This window comes from Bos indicus x Bos taurus, chromosome 6 (genome assembly GCF_003369695.1).
Source record: "Bos indicus x Bos taurus breed Angus x Brahman F1 hybrid chromosome 6, Bos_hybrid_MaternalHap_v2.0, whole genome shotgun sequence".
Classification (NCBI taxonomy): domain Eukaryota; kingdom Metazoa; phylum Chordata; class Mammalia; order Artiodactyla; family Bovidae; genus Bos; species Bos indicus x Bos taurus.
This window is the reverse complement of record NC_040081.1, coordinates 113,940,134-113,958,408: the sequence shown is the minus strand read 5'-3', so window position 1 is coordinate 113,958,408 and position 18,275 is coordinate 113,940,134. Positions and strand designations below refer to the sequence as shown.

General features: G+C 60.9%; 1 protein-coding gene across 1 annotated transcript in view; it reads right to left on the bottom strand.

The window, feature by feature from the left end:
• Positions 1-17,857, bottom strand: part of SH3TC1 (SH3 domain and tetratricopeptide repeats 1) — a 40,122-nt gene extending 22,265 nt beyond the window's left edge. Inside the window, 5 exon segments of the mRNA XM_027545149.1 lie at positions 518-664; positions 1,342-1,447; positions 2,765-2,892; positions 10,733-10,934; positions 17,562-17,857. Coding sequence (XP_027400950.1) covers positions 518-664; positions 1,342-1,447; positions 2,765-2,892; positions 10,733-10,886 — 535 coding nt within the window. The 5' untranslated portion in view covers positions 10,887-10,934; positions 17,562-17,857.
• Between the last annotated feature and the right edge of the window lie 418 nt (positions 17,858-18,275).

The following is an 18,275-nucleotide window of genomic DNA, read 5'->3' as shown; positions in this document are numbered from 1 at the left end:
ACCTGCTGGGCCCCCCCAGCCCCAGTTTCTGCACCACACAATGACTCTAGAGGCCCAGGACCAGGGCCGGGAGGCTGGACCCAGGCTGGCATCCTGCATCTGCCTGGACTTGGCCAGGAGGAGCCCGGCTCAGCCTCAGCTTCTCTGGGAGTCGACTGGGCTGTGAGGGGGCCAGGTGCATGATCCCGAGGACCCCTCCAGCTTGGATCCCCCCATCACTCCCCAGCAAGTCAGGCTGCAGCCGGCCTCCTCCCGTCCTCTCTGTGGCCGGGAAGCACTGTCTGCTAACACCCTGCTCGCGGCAGCCTTGGATCTCGACTGTGAGACCCCCGGAGTACTCAGAGCAACAGCCAGCCCAGGAACTTGGGGTCGCTGGCAAAAGCCCCTTTCCTGTTATTTCTTTGGGGGCTTTCCCTGCCCAACGTCCCCTCAGTGTCCGCTCCTCCAGGGCCCTCCTGCTGCCAGGGCCCCGGGCCCTCCAGGACCAGTGGGGAGCCGCCGATGTCACGTAGCTCACCTTCCTGGACGAGGAGGCTCTCGTACGCCAGCGTCAAGGCGTCCGCATCCACCTGGACCCGGACGGCTGTCTCCTGGTCCTCGTCGGGCTCGAGCAGCCAGAAGGCCTGGTCCATGAGCAGGTTCTCCAGGCAGTGATGAGTGAAGCCTAGGGGAGCAGACAGCCCTGGTCACCGGCGGGCTCTGGGTGTATGCAGAGACGCCCTCACGGTCCAGCGCTGGCCGAGCCCTGCACCTACCAGGGCCTGGGGACCAGCCCACTCTGCCCTTGGGGACTCACGGTACTGCCCACTACCCGAGTCGGGCCACGGGGCTGACCCTCCAGGCTGTGAGAGGACCAGCTGTGACTGTGGACGACTTCTCTGGACTCGTTACGTCCTCTAGGACCGTCAGTCTCCTCCTCTGTGACTTGGAACAGAGTGTTCAAGGAGACCAGGACATGGCGGGTGGGCACAGCCCTGCTCTGGGGGCACAAGGCACCGTCACTCTGAGTCTCACTTCTCAGCCCTCAGGGGGGATGGAGCAGCAAGGTTCCCAAGGAGAGGCGCCTAGCCAGTCAAAGCCTTGCTTTGAACAGGAGAAGTTTTGGAAAGAAGGCACACGGGCTGAGGCTGGCGCGGCTTTCCTCTCTGTGCTCAACTAGGGAGAGCTCGGCTGCCCTGGAAGCCACGCTCAGCCCTGCCCATCGCGTCGATCCTCACCAAGGACAGGTGACCGTGGAGAGCTGTCATGAATGCACCTAGTCTTAAGGCCCAACTGGGAACATAAAGGGCTTATTGCGTGCCGGGGTCCCCAGAACCCTTTCTGGGAGGGTCACTGCTTTACCGAGAGCGTGGTAGGTGGAAAACTTCCAGATTTCTTCAAACGTCTTAAACGTCACCACCAGCCGATCCTGGTCACTGTGGATGGACAGCAGCCTGGCCGACAGCTCCTTCCAGGGAAGACACAGACGTGAGACCAGTCCCGGAGGCTTTGGGGGGTCTGCCCATCAGCAGGAACGTTTCACGGGAGTGACCTTGGCAGGGATGGGGGGGTCTGCCCATCAGCAGACATGTTTCACGGGAGTGACCTTGGCAGGGATCGGGGTGGGGGGCGGGGGGGCGGGGAAGCACAGCTGGCTCCTTTAAAGCCAAGCTGCTCCTCTCCTGCTCTCAGACCAGCTGTGGCTCCCCAGTGCCATGCCAAGCCTTCCCAGAGCTGGCAGCCTCAATGCCCCCTCCGTGACTCAAGGGCCTGCCTCACGCCCTGCACACCAATGACACCAGGGTCTCCTCCGCTCAGCTCTGCACAGCCCCAGCCTCGCCTCCCGTCCCCTCCCACAGCAGCAACTCGGACTCCAATCCTAAACCCAGTGTCCCCTCTCCTGACAACTGTCCCATGAACCCTCCTGGTGGTGCCGGGACCTTCAAAGTAGCACCAGCCGAGAATCAGGGAGCATGGGTTCGATTTCTGGTTGGGGAACCAAGATCCCACATGCCGCAGGGTAACGAAGCCTGCCAGCCGTGGGCACACAAACACAGCTAGAGAAGCCTGCGGCCCCAGTGAAGACCCCGGACAGACGCAGAAAGGCAAACAGCACCCGCTGGCGCTGCCCAGGGGAGAGGCGGCGCTATTCTCGTCTCCACTGGGGTTCAGAGATGAGGCCCCGCCCTTAACCAGCCACCGAGCCCTGGCATCCCAGGGGTATCACCCCCACCCCCCGCTGTCGAGCACCGTGCTGGGGGCACCCTGCTTGCCGTCCGCTGACCCTCACGGCAGCTCCGTGGGGTCATACTTCTAAGCATCCCAGTAAGTGGCTGAGGAGGCTGCATTCACAGAGGCCAGGGGGCGTCAGCCAAGGCCGGGCCGGGCTGAGTGCACGGTCAGACTCGGAAAACTGAGTCCCAGAGAAGCTGAGGCTGAGCCAGGCTCCTTCTGAGCAAGTCCAGGCAGATGCAGGACTCCAGCCCGGGTCCAGTCTTCCAGCCCGGGTCTCTGTGTGGGTGCAGAAACTGGGGCTGGGGGGACCCCAGCAGGTGCTGCCCCTGTGTCCAGCCGCCTGCATGACCACCCTCTCCCGCTTTGAAGGGCCTTTCTTCGTCCTGTGTCCCGACCACCACGTGAGAGTGAGGAACGGGCCTCTTCAGCCCGAAGTCTCCGGACCTCCTAGGCCCACCGCCTTCTTCTCCAAGCTGTCCTCCTCCTCCCCGTTCGCAAGTGTGGATCCCACGCCCCTTCCCCCACCCAGGACCCCAGGAGCCAGACTCACCCCGAGGGCGCGGGCCACCTCGCAGCTCTCGTTCTCCAGCAGGCGGAGCCGGCCCCGCAGGGCCTGTTGCAGGTTGGGGTCGGGCAGCCCGCTCTTCCGCCTCACCGCCAGCAGCTGCAAGGTCAGATCTGGAAGCGCGGGGCAGATCAAGGTGGGCGGAGTGCCGTGGGGTGCTCCCCTGCCCCCGCCAGCCCCCGCCGCAAACCGGGGGAGCCGGCTTCACACCCCACGTGTACCGCCTGGGGAAACTTCGCAGGCGGCCTGTTTCCCGTGAGGCCAGTTCCTTTCCTTGTAAATGAGTCACGTGCTGCCCACAATGTACACAGACGGGAGGAAGTGGACTGTGTCATTGCCCCAGGGCAGGACAGCATCTGTCTGGCCTTCAGCAAATGGCCCCCAAGTCACCGTGACCTCCAGCCCCAATCTCTCCCCAGCCCGAGCTCCAAGGGGGCACCTGACCTCTGGGAAACACCCCACCAGCACCCTCTGTCCCCCACCTCATCCTTTCTTCACCAGCTCCAGAAGGGCCGTAGTCCCAGCCCTGCTCGGACCAGCAACACCTGTCTCCATCACCCCCCACGTCAGCCCAGCAGCCAGCCCCACGGATCCACCTGCAAAGCCAGGCTGAACCCGGCACACGCACCCACCATGGCCCTGCCCCTTCGGTCTGCTGGGGCAGTGTCTGGGCCCTGGCCCTTGCTCCAGACGGTCCTCTGGTCCGCAGAAGCCAGAGGGTCCCCTCATGACCACGTCTGGCTTATGGCACACCCTGGCTGTCAGCCCCCTGGGCAGTGCCAGCCCCTAGAAATTTCTACAGCAATGGTCATGCCTACTCTCTATAGTGTCCCACAGCGGCCACCAGCCACACGGGCCCCTGAGCTCTTGAAATGTGGACAGTGTCATCAAGGAACCGGAGTCTTCCTTTTATTTATTATTAAAAAGCAGAGACATTACTTTGCCAACAAAAGTCCATCTAGTGAAGACTATGGTTTTTCCAGTAGTCATGTATGGATGTGAGAGTTGGACTATAAAGGAAGCTGAGCACCGAAGAACTGATGCTTTTAAACTGTGGTGTAGGAGAAGACTCCAGAGTCCCTTGGACTGCAAGGAGATCCAACCAGTCTATCCTAAAGGAAATCAGTCCTGAATATTCATTGGAAGGACTGATGCTGAAGCTGAAGCTCCAACACCTTGGCCACCTGATGTAAAGAACCGACTCATTGGAAAAGACCCTGATGCTGGGAAAGATTGAAGGCAGGAGAAGGGGATGACAGAGGATGAGATGGTTGGATGGCATCACCGACTCGATGGACATGAGTCTGAATAAACTGCAGGTGTTGGTGATGGACAGGGAGGCCTGGCGTGCTATGGTCCATGGGGTCGCAAAGAGTCGGACACGACTGAGCGACTGAACTGAACTGAACTGATGTTCAGTTTAAGCGTGCCCGCACCCGGCTACTGTATTAGACAGCACAGCAGTAGTGGTTTTCCATTTCAGGAAGAATAAAATGCAAATCCTTTCCATCTTCTCAGGCACAGCCTGGAGCCACCCGCCCTTCTCCCACCCACTGTCAGCCTGGGGTCTTCTCTCTGCTGCTGTGAGACATCCAGCTGCTACTGCTAAGTCGCTTCAGTCGTGTCCGACTCTGTGCGACCCCATAGACGGCAGCCCACCAGGCCCCCCCGTCCTTGGGATTCTCCAGGCAAGAGACGTCCAGGCATCCCCCCTAACCCCACGCCACCCACCCCACCCCAGGGCCTTTGCATTCTCCATACCTTCCCCTGAGGCACTCTCCCAGACCAACGCCCGCCCGGCTGGCTGCTGTAGGACCCCATCTCGGCTCAAATGGCCCCTGCCCACCCCTACCCAGTCCCCCCAAGGCTCCAAAGCTGGGGAGATAAGGGGAGGGAGGAGAGGGGAGAGAGGTGGTGGAGGGGAGAGCCCTTGGACTAAGCCTTGCACCTGCCTTGGAAATTTCCAGACCCCCCCACACCCCCAGCAGGAGACTCTGGGATCTGGAATCAGGCCCCTCCCCCAGCAGGAAGCCAGCCAGCTTTTCTCAACCAAGTCTCAGCGGCGACCCACCTACTCCCAGAAGAGGGTAGGGCTGCACTTTCCCATGATAGCCTGCCCCGTGGCTCAATAGCCCTGGTCATCCCGAGTGGCCACAGCGAGCACTGACCACCTGAAAGGCTGGATGACAGGTGACCATCGAGGCAGAGGTGAGCCCCCAGTTACCCTGGGGTCTCTGTGCCCCCTGCCCCCACAGCTAGTACTCTGGGGCAGGGTCTCAGGATAAAGGACTCGTTACCGCCCCCCCTCCAGGCAGGACCACCTCCCAGCATCAGCTCCTGCGGAAGTCCCGCCATTCTGTCCTGGAAGCCGGGATGCCTCTCCGGGGGCCCTCCCCTTCACCATGCCCCCAGGGTGCCCCTCCTTGGGACTCCCTTCCCGCCTCCAGGGTGACCCCGCCTCCTCTTTTGTGTGTGTGTGTGTGTGTGTGTGTGTGTGTGTGTGTGTGTGTGTTAGCCGCTCAGTCGTGTCTGACTCTTTGAGACCCCATGGATGGTAGCCCACCAAGGCTCCTCTGTCCATGGGATTCTCCAGGCAAGAATACTGGAGTGGGTTGCCATTTCCTTCTCCAAGGGATCTTCCCAACCCAGGATCGAACCCAGGTCTCCCACATTGCGGGCAGATTTCGTTACTGTCTGAGCTACCGGCGAGTCCTCCTCTTCGGGCAGATGCAAACAGTCCAGAGAAGGCCTTTCCAAGTGCGGGCGCACCCCAGCCTTCTGTCCCCCAGGGAAAATGCAGAGTCCCGGGCCCTACCCCAACCTTCCAGCGTCAGAACTGTCCCAGGACCTGAGCGTCTGCCTTTAACATGCCCTGCCCCCACCCGGGAGACTGATGGACAGGGAAGCCTGGTGTGCTGCAGTCCATGGGATCACAAAGAGTCGAACACCACTGAGTGACTGAACAACAGCCCTGACCCACCCCCACAGTGATCTTAAGGCAGGCGTCCGGCAGCCACATTAGAGAAGCCTCCGTTAGACATTCTTGAGCCAGGAGTCCACAGAACGGTCCAGGCTGGGGACGCCCAGTGATCCCACATTCGTGAACCTGGCACGGACTTAACCTGCTGCGTGGGGATGCCTACCTGTAGGGCAGGACCCCATCTGGCCAGGGGAGGGCCCAGCAGCCTGCTGAGAGACACCAGAGGCTAGAGCAGCGTCAGTGGCAGAGCAGAGGCTTGTGATTGAGGTGAGAACAGACAGCCCCAGCCCCGGGTGTTTCCGGAAGGCAGCGTTCACACCCTTCCCCCACGGTCACAGAGGCCAGCAGGGTCGGGAGGAGGCTGTGGGCTTCCTTTTGTGCAGTAACAAAGCACCCCACCCGAGCGGCTTCTGGAAACTGCACAGTGTTATCTGGGCTCTGAGAAGGGTCTCCCTGGAGCCAAACACGGTGTGGGCAGCCGCGGTTCCTTTCGGAGGCCCCGGGTGGAGCGTCTGTCTCCCTGCTGCCCCCGCTTCTAGAGGCACCGCTTCCCTTGGCTTTTGGCCCCTCCTCCGTCTCCAGAGCCAGCAGCGCCAGCACCGTCAGTCTCTCTTTGAGTCCCACCCCAGGGTAACCTCCCGTCTCCGGAGCTCTCAGCCCCTCTGCGAACCCTCTTTGCCACAGGAGGCAGCATGCGGGTGCAGGTTGTGGGGGGAGGATGCGGACATCAGCGCTGTTTGTTGCTCAGTCGCTCAGTCGTGTCTGACTCTCTGTGGCCCCATGGACGGCAGCACGCCAGGCCTCCCCGTCCATCACCATCTCCCAGAGCTTGCTCAAACTCATGCCCATTGTGTCGATGACGCCGTCCAACCCTCTCGTCCTCTGTTGCACTCTTCTCCTGCCTTCAATCTTTCTCAGCATCAGGGTCTTTTCCAATAAGTGGGCTCTTTGCATCAGGTGGCTAAAGTATTAGAGATTCAGCATCAGTCCTTCCAATGAATACTCAGGGTTGATTTCCTTTAGGATGGACTGGTTTGATCTCCTTGCAGTCAAAGGCACTCTCAAGAGTCTTCTCCAGCGCCACAGTTTAAAAGCATCAATTCTTCAGTGCTCAGCCTTCTTTCCCTTGTGGCTCAGCTGGTAAAGAATCCGCCTGCAATGTGGGAGACCTGGGTTCGATCCCTGGGTTGGGAAGATCCCTGGAGAAAGGAAAGACTACCCACTCTAGTAATTCTGGCCTGGAGAATTCCATGGACTGTATAGTCCACGGGGTTGCAAAGAGTCAGACATGACTGAGCAACTTTCACTTCACTTCAGCCTTCTTTAGGGTCCAACTCTCACATCCATACATGACTACTAGAAAAACAGCTTCAACTGTGTGGACTTTAGTCAGCAAAGCGACGTCTCTGCTTTTTAATACGCTGTCTGGGTTGGTCGTAGGTCTTCTTTGCTGTGTTTAGTTGCTCAGTCTTGTCTTGCGACCCAGTGGATTGTAGCCTGCCAGGCTCCTCTGTCCATGGAATTTTCCAAGCAAGAATACTGGAGTGGGTTGCCATTTCCTTCTCCAATAAGACTTCTCTGGGGGCCTCTATCCTCCTGACCACAGAGGGGAGGTGACATCCTGGGGGAGCGCAGGGTCTGGGCAGACGGGGTTGCACCCTCATCCAGCTCCACCAGCCACTAGCTGGGGGGCCAAGGGTCCTCTCGGCCTTGTGAGGTCAGTCCTCTGTTGGAGGTCCCTGGACTCCAGCCCCCAGACTCGAGGCCAGCTCCCAGCTTGCATCTTGGCTAGAGCCCCCATCCCTGCCCTGCACATATTCCTCATCTGTAAAATGGGATGAGTGACCGGAACCTTCAGATGGAGGGTCATCTGATCCAGAGACACCTGTGGGTCTGAGAGGGGTTGTGGAACCTTGGTGCGGCCTCCTCATCACCCCAGGGGTGTCCCTGCTCAGTGCTGGGGTGCTGCCCATTGACCTTGGACCAGGTAACATGACTGGCTGGTTCCTGCTCTCTCTCCACCTGCGTCCACCAGCCCCAGGCCTGTGTGGTCCGAGCCCATTTCCGGTCCTTGCTTTCTCTGGGTCTCCAGAACAGGGGCTCAGAAATGCCTGTCGAGTCCAAATAAGCACATGGCAGTCTGATCTCGGCTTCAGACTCCATCCTCCCACTGAGCCCGGGGCTCCCTGAGGCATGGCCGATTCCAGGGCTGGGGCAGGGAGACCAGAGATGAGACGTGAGCGTCCTAGGGCCCCAGAAAGCAGGTGGTGCCCACAGGATGTTGGAGACGTGTCACAAGACCAAATCAGGGGCCATTTGAACAACAAAATAACTAAGGACAGCAACCGATAGAGTCCAGAGAATAAAATAAAGCCTGTCCATGCTAAAATAAGTAAGTTGAGCAACCGGGGAGAGGGGACAGTTTTTCGCTTCAGTGAAGGTCAATTAGAAAGAATATAGAAAAATGCAGCATTAGAAAGTCAGCATTGAGCAACCGTTTTCATGGCTTCCCTGGTGGCTCAGACAAGGCTTGCAGTGCAGGAGACCTGGGTTTGATTTTTGGATCAGGAAGATCCCCTGGAGAAGGGAATGGCAACCCACTCCAGGATTCTTGCCTGGAGAATCGCATGGACCGTGGACCTGGCAGGCTACAGTCCATGGGGTCGCACAGAGTCGGAAACGACTGAGCGACTAACATAGGCGAGTTCGGAGGGGGACAGAATAGTCACAAAGTTCCCACAGGCTCCTAATGACAAGAGGGAAGACGGATGACTCTGACAGAGGTGTTTACACCGTCAAACATCCCCTTAATCAAGTGAGCGACGTGAGATGTGAGCATCACCAGGGCCCAGACCCACGGACATTGAGACGGACCGAAGGTACTGGGCATTTCTGCCCGAAGCCCCAGCCTGCCGACCTGAAGGATCACCCATCTCCACACTGCGGCAGCTTCTACAGGACCGCCTGGAATCTTCAAAGTACCAGCCGCCAGGTTAAGAAGCTCCAGGCACACACGGCCACAGAACGCAAAGCCTGACCAGGGTTTTGTTTGGTGGGAAGGAGGTTACGGGACAGATGGCTGGATTGCAGCAAGGCCTGTTTTCAGGTTGTCTAAGCCAGAAAAGTGAGTTTGGAATCATCTCACTGTGAGGCTGCACGAGCAGGTGCTGGTTTTAGGAAAGACACCAAGCAATGGGGGAGGAGGGGAGTCATGTCTGCAGTGGACCCCAAGACCGTCCTGGAAAAACATAACACCTGCCTGAGTGCAGAGAGAGAGAACGCAATGTTAACATCCGAGGGGTCTAGGTGGGGTGTGTGCACGTGCTCAGATACTCAGTCACGTCTGACTCTTTGTGACTCCACGGCCTGTAACCCCCTGGGCTTCTCTGTCCATGGATTTCTCAGGCGAGAATACCGGAGTGAGTTGTAAATTCCTCCTCTAGGAGATCTTCCAGACCCAGGCATCGAACCCGCATCTCCTATATTGGCAGGTGGATTCTTAACCACCGGGCCACCAGGGAAAACCCCCTGGGTGGGCTAAGTGAGAATTCTTTGTATTGTTTTCTTGTAAATTTGTTGCCTGTTTGCAAAAGAAGCTGAAAAAGGTAAGGGGTCTGGGTAGACATGGTGAGAGCCCACTGGCCCCTTGGCTGCTTGGGGCTGGGGAGCCTGGGAAGACTGTGGGGGGCTCCCTGGTCCCGCTGCGGGGGCTCCTAGACCATCCTGGTGCTGGCGGATGCCAGCTGTGCTGTGGGGCTGCAGGGGCAGGAAACACCGGGCTTGTGGTCAGAATGCCCCTGGCTCGGTCACAGCGCCGGACAGCAGAAATCCCGTGCTCTAGGACTCACAGCCCCTCGGGCGCTGGGCTGCCTTGCAGAAGGCTGGAATGGCCCACGTGTTTCCGCCAGGACCCAGCCCCTCTGTCTCATGCCATCGAGCTCTGGGCGGGGCCACGATCCCATGAGATCCCAGGGCCAGGCCCCCACCACTTCTTGGAGCCCCTCTTCTGGGCCAGGCAGGTGTCTGACCACAGGAGTCAGCACCCTCGATGGCCAGCCCCCTTGCTATCCCCATTTACACCCCGAAGAACCAAGAGAACAGGAGTGAAAACACCTCCAGTCACCAAGCACGCACAGCGTCAGGCTCTGGGCCTGCTGCCAAGCATGCGGTTTTGTTGCCATTCTCCCAAAGCATCGATCATTCGTCAGATACTCACTGGGCACCTGCTGAGTGCCAAGCCGTAGAGCCTCTGTGGGCGACTTAAGCAGGTGACCGGGGTGGAGGTGAGGATCTGACGACGGGAAGATGGGGGAAGGACGGGGGACAGGCTGCCCCTGGCTCGGGGCCTTCCTCCCTGTCCTTCCCTTCCCTCCTCCAGTTCTAGAGACAGGGGCCCTGCAGACCCCCTAGGCCACCCCTCAGGTTTCCAAGTGGGGACACTGAGGCCCGCGTCCAGCAGCGGTCCAGGGGCAATCAGGATGGGAACCAGGGCAGCCCAGCGGCAGCCCAGCCTGAGTCCAAGCCCCTCTTGCGCACCTGGGCCGGTCGGGTGGGAGTCAGAGCCGCCTCTCTCCTCGTCTCAGCCCGCTTCCTCTCCTTCCAGGAAGTAATCCTGCCCAAGGCCTGGCCCAGAACTGCTCCTTGCCACCCCCCACCCTGGGCTGGGTCTGCCCCCTGGGAGGGAAGGAGGGACACCCCACCCTGAGTAACCCCGGGGGTTCACAGCCAAGGACAGAGCAGGACGGTGGGAAAGCAAAGTCGTACGAGAGCTGTGACCTCATGCGGGGCTGTGTCCCTGGAATCTCCAACCCCTGTCCCCTTGTCGCACCAGTTTATCGCTGACGTGACCCTGGAGAAGCGCGAGGTGGGCCCGCATCCCTCACAGACACTCTCCATCAACGCGGGCGCTGACGGCGCGGACGCCCGGCTCCGTCCCAGGGTGGGTGGGGGGTGGACCCGCACGGTGCACTCACCCCCTCGGACGGTGGCCTTGGCCTCCTCGGGCCGTGGTCGCTCCCAGCTGACGGACGTGCTCTTGGCCACTTCCCGGACTCCATGGTCGCCACTGCCCCCCCAGGGCCCCGCGGGCCCATTGCCCCTGGGGGCTGGCTCCTCTGGGCCCTCCATGGCTGGTGGCGGCCTCACTGCCAAGGGCTCAGCATGCCAGGCTGACCTCTGTGGGGAGAGCAGAGGGCAGGGATCAGCAGCAGTCCTGGCCTCTCTGGGCGGCCGGGATCAGCGTGGATGCTGCCCACGAGTTAGGGCACAAGAGGCGAGCGGCCCTCTGCCTTGCCTGGCGGGCTCCCAAGCACCTCCCCGGGCAGGGCCTCCTCCCCGAACAGCACAGTGTCACCCAGAGCAGACTCCATCGGGGGTGCGAGCCTACATCTGTTTCCAGCTAGAGGGCCCTGTGGGCAGTGGGGTGCCCGTTCTTGCCCATCACAGACCCGAGGAAACAGCTCAGAACCTGGTGGGTAGAGGCTGCTTAGAACCTTCCCACGAGTGCCCGGACAGGGACATGACAACGAACATGTGGAAACAGGGGACAGAACAGCTGTGCTCTTGGGACCCTCCAGGACCCAGGGGTCTAGGGGTTAGCCCACCATGCCTCCTCCCCAGCGAGGGCTGGGATGGGCAGACCGCCACCCCGGGAGATGGCACGCTTCCCATGGGGCTCCGCGGCGCCTCCTACCCGGCGAGGGCTGGGATGGACAGACCGCCACCCCGGGAGATGGCACGCTTCCTATGGGGCTCAGCGGCGCTGTGACTCCAGCCTTGGTTTCCAGGGGTTCCTGCTGCTCCTTATCACTAATCCCAAGGCTTGGGGGGTCTACCAGTAAAAGAGGCCTGCACCCAGCAGAGCCCCTGGAAGGAACTCAGGAAATGGGCCGGGTCCAAGGCTGTCCCCAAGACAGGAGGCAGCGGGCAGCAGAAGGCAGGGAAGGAGGAAATGGCCAGGGAGGAACTAGAGACTGCTCCCGCGCCGGGCGCCCTGGGGCCTTCCCCAGGCAGTGGGTCATCGGGAGAGGGTGACTTCCCACTAGGGAAGTGGCTAAGACTCCACTCTCCCAGTGCAGGAGGCTCAGGTTCAATCCCTGGTCAGGAAACGAGATGCCGCAGGCCGCAACTTAGAGTTTACATGCTATAACTGAAAGATACGCTGCAGCCAAGACTCGGAGCAGTGAAGTAAATATTTAAACATACATAAAAATAAAATTTGAGGGGAAAAAAAAGATAAGTGAGGGTCTGCACAGGTCAGGGCTTTTGTCACAAATCTGAGGACAGAGAAGGACACGGAGCCGCTTCCAGGCCTGGGAAGGAGAGGCAGACGGCCCCCACCCTGATGCAGCCGCAGGGATGCGGGGCAGCCACGCCCCCTCAGCTTCGGCCTCGGGAACGAGGGAAGGAGGAGCGGCCCTGCTCAGCCCTGTGCAGGGTGGACGAGAGCAAGGCCAGGAGCCCCAGGCAAGGAGCCCGTCTTCTTGTGGAGTCTGCTGCTCTCTGATGACGGGCAGGGGGGAGCTCCATCCCAAACCCCGAGCAGGGCAGCAGGAAGTCTGTGCACAGAGCAGGACGCGCAGAGACGGGAGAGCACACTTCTGAGACCCTTCCTGGGGCGACACTGCCAACTGAAGAGCAGCCTGGACTCCCCCAGACCCTCCACCTTGGGGTAGGTGCTGGGGCGGGCCCCGCCCCCGGAGACCCAGAGAACGCCAGGCCAGCAGCGTGGGACTCAGAGCCCAGACGGGCCCACCGGGGCGGGGCCCCAGGAGCCCCCGGCCGGCCTCCCAGCTTCACCTGGGGCCCTGCAGCAGAGGACGGGAGGGAGACGAGGAGGCTGACAGCAGTGTCACCAGGTCGCCACAGGGGCTGGGGGAGCCTGGGGCACAGGACATGGGGCCTGGGCAGTTCCAGATTCCGGGGCGGGGCGGGGGGCGGCGCCCAGGGCACTGAACTCTCCATAAATGCAAAGAGGAGCCAGCAGAGCGCTTTAAGCGAGAGGACTGCGTTTCATTCCTTGAAAGGTCCATTCCTGAGTTTGGGCAGAAAGGACAGAGGAGGAGACGCTGGAGGTGGGAACTGTGAGGGGCCTTGGGTTCATTTACCGCCTCGGATTGTCAACAAGATCGGGGGGCTGACCTCCGTTAGATCCAGCGCAGACTATTCTCAGAATTGCGGGCCTCAGACTGTTCTGGGACATCGGACATTGTCTGCAGGCTCCAAGAGGGCATGCAAGAATTTGTCACCACCTGTATGCACCAGGCTTCTTGGCCAGGTTCCCAGTGGGGAGAGTACATTGCCCTCCTCTACAGATGGGGGACTGGGGTGGGCTTGAAGGGGTGGGCAACTCACTCCCTACACACACATGCGCGTGCACACGCATGCACACGGACCCACACCCACATGCATGCATACACACATGTGCGCACACACGTGCGCACACACGTGTACACAGAGACACGTACATACCGGCACACATGCACACATGTGTGCACACACATGCGCACACACACATACACATAAACACTCTCACATTAACACTCTCTCACTCACCCCCACACGTATCCCGTCAGTGCCCACATCCTTGTCTTTAAAAGGCAAACAGAGGCGCTCACACCAAACCCACAAGCTCCCCCCACCAGGTGAGGGTTCTCACGGGATGCTACCCCCGGAGCCTTGGAGACATTCGGCGTGGGCTGAGGACCGTCCCACCCTTCTGGGGGAGTGGGCAGGGGGCAGGCGGTGCCTGCAGGCCCACTCCTCCCTGGGCACTGCTGCTGTCTCCCGAGAACCGGCCTTGACCCTGAACTCACCCCCTGCAGTAGGCTGGGCCCAGGCGTCTTCAGCGTCAGCTCCGCCTGCAGGGTGGGCGGGGGAGGTCGAATCCCACACTTGAAAGCCTTTGGTTGTTTTTCAACAGACCCTGCTGACCCCTGCCCTGTGGCCAGCTCTGTGCCAGGCAGGGGTGAGGGGCACAAAGGAAGTGACCCAGGCCTGCTCGAATGGGGGGGGGTCTGGACACAAATGTGGCAGTGTTGGTTCCATGGGGCACATTCTGGGAGTGGGGGAGAGAGTCTGCTGACCCCACAAGTGGAGGGAAGGGAATCTGACCATTGAGAAGGCCTGGGGGAAGCAGGACCCGTGAGTGACGGGGAGCCGTGCAGAGAATGGGAGGGCATGGAGTGTCGGCCGTCCATGGAGGCAGGCCAGCAGAGCTGCGGGCCACCCCAACAGGCCAGTGTGGAGCAGGGCAGTCGTGGGCACCTCTTGAAGGCCACGCAGCCGTGCAGCTGCTGAGCAGCAACTGGGGCTCTGAACCCTCGATCCCAGAGGAAGAAGACCCTACGTCAGTCCATCCTCATGGACCCGACGCACGGGGGCATGAGCTCAGAGCTGCCCTGACCACCCTGCTCGCTGGCCCTCAGGGATCTGAGGAGGGGGCTCCTGCAGGACCACCGCCTACACCCAACACTCCCAGACCATCCCCAACACCCTTTCACCAGTGGTCCCCAAAGCCTCTGGGTATGACCCTTGTGGGCACCCTTCTGACGGCAACTCAGGGAACCTGGCTCACATCCTGGGGGGTCTTGGAGCATCAAGGGGGTGCCTTGGCCCACAGGGGTTTCGCCAGGCCAGCTGCCCCCTAGACCCTCTATTCCCCTACACAAGACGAGAGAGCTCCCGGGCTGGGGAGGCCTGCTTCAGCTCATCCCAAGCTTGCTCTGATTCCTTTTCTCCAGAAGCAGCTTCACTCCTCTCATGGATTTAACACAAGAGTAGGAAAGGCCATGTTTCAGGCAGGCATTACCCTGGTCCCCCTTTGTCTGCCTCTGAGCTGTAGAGAAAAGCAGGGCGTAGGGGGCTGTCTGGCTGTGACCTGGTCCCCAGCCCCCAACCACCTCTAAAGGCCAGGGGCCAGGCCAAGGGGCACCCAGGGATGCTGGCACCCTTGTAGGCAGCCCCAGGGAGGAGGGGGCAGCCTGGAGGCGGCCCCTTGTCCAGCGGGCGCAGCTGCGTGGCCCCTCGGGTTCTGGGACGCAGCCTTGTTGCAGAGCTCTCCAGCCACCTTGGGTCAGTGACCAGCGTCGTTTCAAGCTCCTCTGCCTTGTGTCCCCATTTCCTGCTCCCGGGGGCCGTCTCCCCCCACCCCGTCACACACGAAGACCTCCAGCCTCTTTCAGGAGGCAGTGCCGTCCATCTGATGCCCGCCCCTACCCCTAGCCTAGCCGGCCCCTGTCACCCTCCCCTCCTGACTCTGCACACAGCAAGCCCACACCTCTCCTTGAGGTCCCCTGGCCACAGGGTGGTGGGGACCAGGCCACCATCCGCCCTCCTCTGCTGTCCTGCAGCATCTCGGGAGGGCATGTGGATCCATCGTCCTGCTCGGGTCCTGTTTGTGGAGTCTGTCTAGCCTCCACCTGGGGGGCCTTGCCCTCCACTCTGCTGCCAGGCATCTGGCTCACACAGCCCACATCCAGGGCATCTCTCTTCCCCAGCCCCTGCCCTCCTGTCCACCGAGAAGTCAGGAGCAGCCCACCGGCGCTTGCATCCCAGGCGCACGGGCCTGCCCGCAGCAGCTCAGGGACAGTTTTCCGAGAACAGGGAAGGCTCTGGGGCTCAGGGGACTTCCCACCTGCTCAGCAAGGGGCCTGCCGCTGACAGTTGTAAGCCTGGGGTTCCTAGTCATGGCCCGCAGGAGGAAGTGTGCTCTGTCTCCCCAGGGAGGGTCCTAAAATAGCACTGCTCAGCCGGCAAGGCTGCCCATGTTCCCGACTGCATCTGAACCCGTCCTGAACAAAAGCCTCAAGGACCACGCAGACCTCGCCCACCTCCCCAGGAAGCATCTGTTCAGGGTTGTCTGGGGACCTCAGTACAGAAGGTGACCAGCGCCCCCCCACATTCACGCCCACCAGTGACCTCAGATTTGGTGGCCTTATTTGGACACGGGGTGAAGTTAAGATGCGGTCACTGGGGATGTCCCTGCTGGCCCGGTGGCTAAGACCTCGCACTCCCAGTGCAGGGGGCTCGGGCTGGATCTCTCCCTGCTCAGGGACCGGATCCCACATGCCGCAACTGAGTCTGAAGACCGCAACTGAAGATGCTAGAGAGCCACAGCTGGGACCTGAGGCAGCCAAATAATAAATACTAAAAATAATAGTAATAATAAGATGCGATCACACTGGGCTGGAGGGCCCTCCGTGTAGGGTCTTTGTAAGAAGAGGAGGAACACAGACACAGCGGGCCCTGGGTGAGGATGGTGGCAGAGAGCAGGGTGACGTGCCCACGAGCCCAGAGATGCCTGCAGCCTCCAGGAGCCGAAGGACCCTCCACCAGGGCCCTCTGCCCACCCCGGGGCTTCAGATTTCCGGCCTCCAGAACCAGGGGAGAATGAACTCCTAGCGTTAGAAGCCCCCGCTTGTGGCCCTTCATACAGCAGCTCCAGGCCAGCCGTCGCCCCGGGCCCCTGTGCTTCCCTTCTCTCCTGGGAAGCGGGCGTTTCGGGAGGAGGAGTAAGTGACCTCAGGCGTAAATACTGGCTGGGGACCCGACACAGGAAGCGGCGTCGCTGTCGGGAGCCACCACCCTGCACAACTGAGTATCCTCACTCTGTCCTCGTGACGCCCGGGGGAGTGTGATGGGCCCATTTCACAGAGGGGCCATCGAGGCTCCATGAGCAGCTATGCTGACTCGGACCGGCCTGGGATGGGGGGCGGGGGGTGCTGGTGGGATTTGAACCCAGGTGGGTCCAAGTCCAGCCCTTCACACCCACCCTGAACCTGGGCACACCGTGCCTCTGGCCCCCACACTGCCTCCACCCATGAGTTCAGCCACAGCCCCCCACCCCCGCTGGGGGAGTCACACCCAAGTGATCAGCAGCACTAACTCCTCCCGGTGTCACTCCCCAATCTGTCATCTGTGTGAAACCAGACGGGGCTTGGGGCCCCCAGAGGGGTCACTGCAGGTGGGGAGAGGGTCTCCGTGATGTGCCAGGACCACATGCCCAGGCCAGGTGCTTAGTCGCTTAGTCGTGTCCGACTCTTTGTGACCCCACAGACTGTAGCCCACCAGGCTCCTCTGTCCACAGGGATTCTCCAGGCAAGAATACTGGAGTGGGTTGCCATGCTGGGCTCCAGGGTCTCTTCCCCACCCAGGGATCGAACCCAGGTCTCCCGCATTGCAGGCAGATTCTTTACTGTCTGAGCCACCAGGGAAGCCCCTGGCACTAAAGGGCCTGGGTCAGGGTCTCCCTAGAGCTGTCCGGCCGGGGTTTCCAGTTAAGTCACCCATCCCATTGGTTGATGGAGAGGAGGCCCAGGGCGGTGACCTCAGAGTGGCCAGGTCACAGCTGCAGTGCCACCCTGGTCTGGTACTTATGGTGTCTGCCAGAGGTGGCGCCAACCCAGGGTGGGGGCCCACTTGAGGCCCCCTGGGCCTGGAACCCTGCTTGCTGGCAACACAACTCCTGTGTCCTGGCCAGACCCTCGGGATGGGTGTTTGGGTGGCCAAGGGGAGGTGGGGTCAGGTGAGATCTCAGAGCGGCGGTGCTTTTGCAAAACCGACATCATTACTGGAAAAATAGCTGTCGGCGGGCACGGGGCCCTCCCGGAGCTCCACCAGCCAGCGCCCACGGCCTTCTGGGCTCTCCAGACACCAGTTCTGTTCCCTCCCAATCCTGAAAGCTCAGAAAACTCTCCAAGAAAGTGAAAAGCAAGAGGTGGCTCAGATCCACCTGTGGCAAGACCCAGGTCTGTGGACAATGCCTGCTCGTCTGCCCTCACCTGCCCGTCCAGAGCCCCGTACCTGCGCCCCGCTCTGTAGGACAGCGGGCACCAGATGGCCGCTCCTGGCTCCTCGCTGGCGGGCCCCGCAGGCCGTCTCCGCCGCCCACAGCCCGTTGGACTGCACAGCGGCCGCCACCGCCCCCTGCTTCCTGCCCCACTTCCTCTCTGCGTCTGGGCCCGGCGAGAGGCAGGCCTGAGCTGCTGCGCCGCCTCCCAGGGCTGGTTGATCATTAGCTCTGGCCTGGGCCAGCTCCAGGCCCTGACCGGCTTGCCCGTTGCCTGGTGCCCAGGCTCGGAGGTGGAGGTCAGGGGCCACCGAGGCTCCCGCCTCGGCTGGCAGGATTGGGGAAGTCGGACAGCTGCCCTGCCAACCTCAGCCTTGCTCTCTCTTCCTTTTCCACTTACTGTGCACACACACACGTGCACACATTTACATGCACACACGTGCACACACTTATACACAAACATTGGTGTACACGTGCACGCACACACAAATGCATACTCGTACATGCACATGTTCACACACATGTGCACACACACAGGTGCACACACTTGCACACAGACATTCGTGCACATGTGTGCGCACAAACAGATGGGCACACATACATGCACACGTGTGCAATACATATGTGTGCACATGCATGCACAGATACATGTGCACCCATGTGTCCACACATGTGTACACAGACAGACACGTGGTTTCTCCCCACTGCTGCCCCACCCGGTGACACAA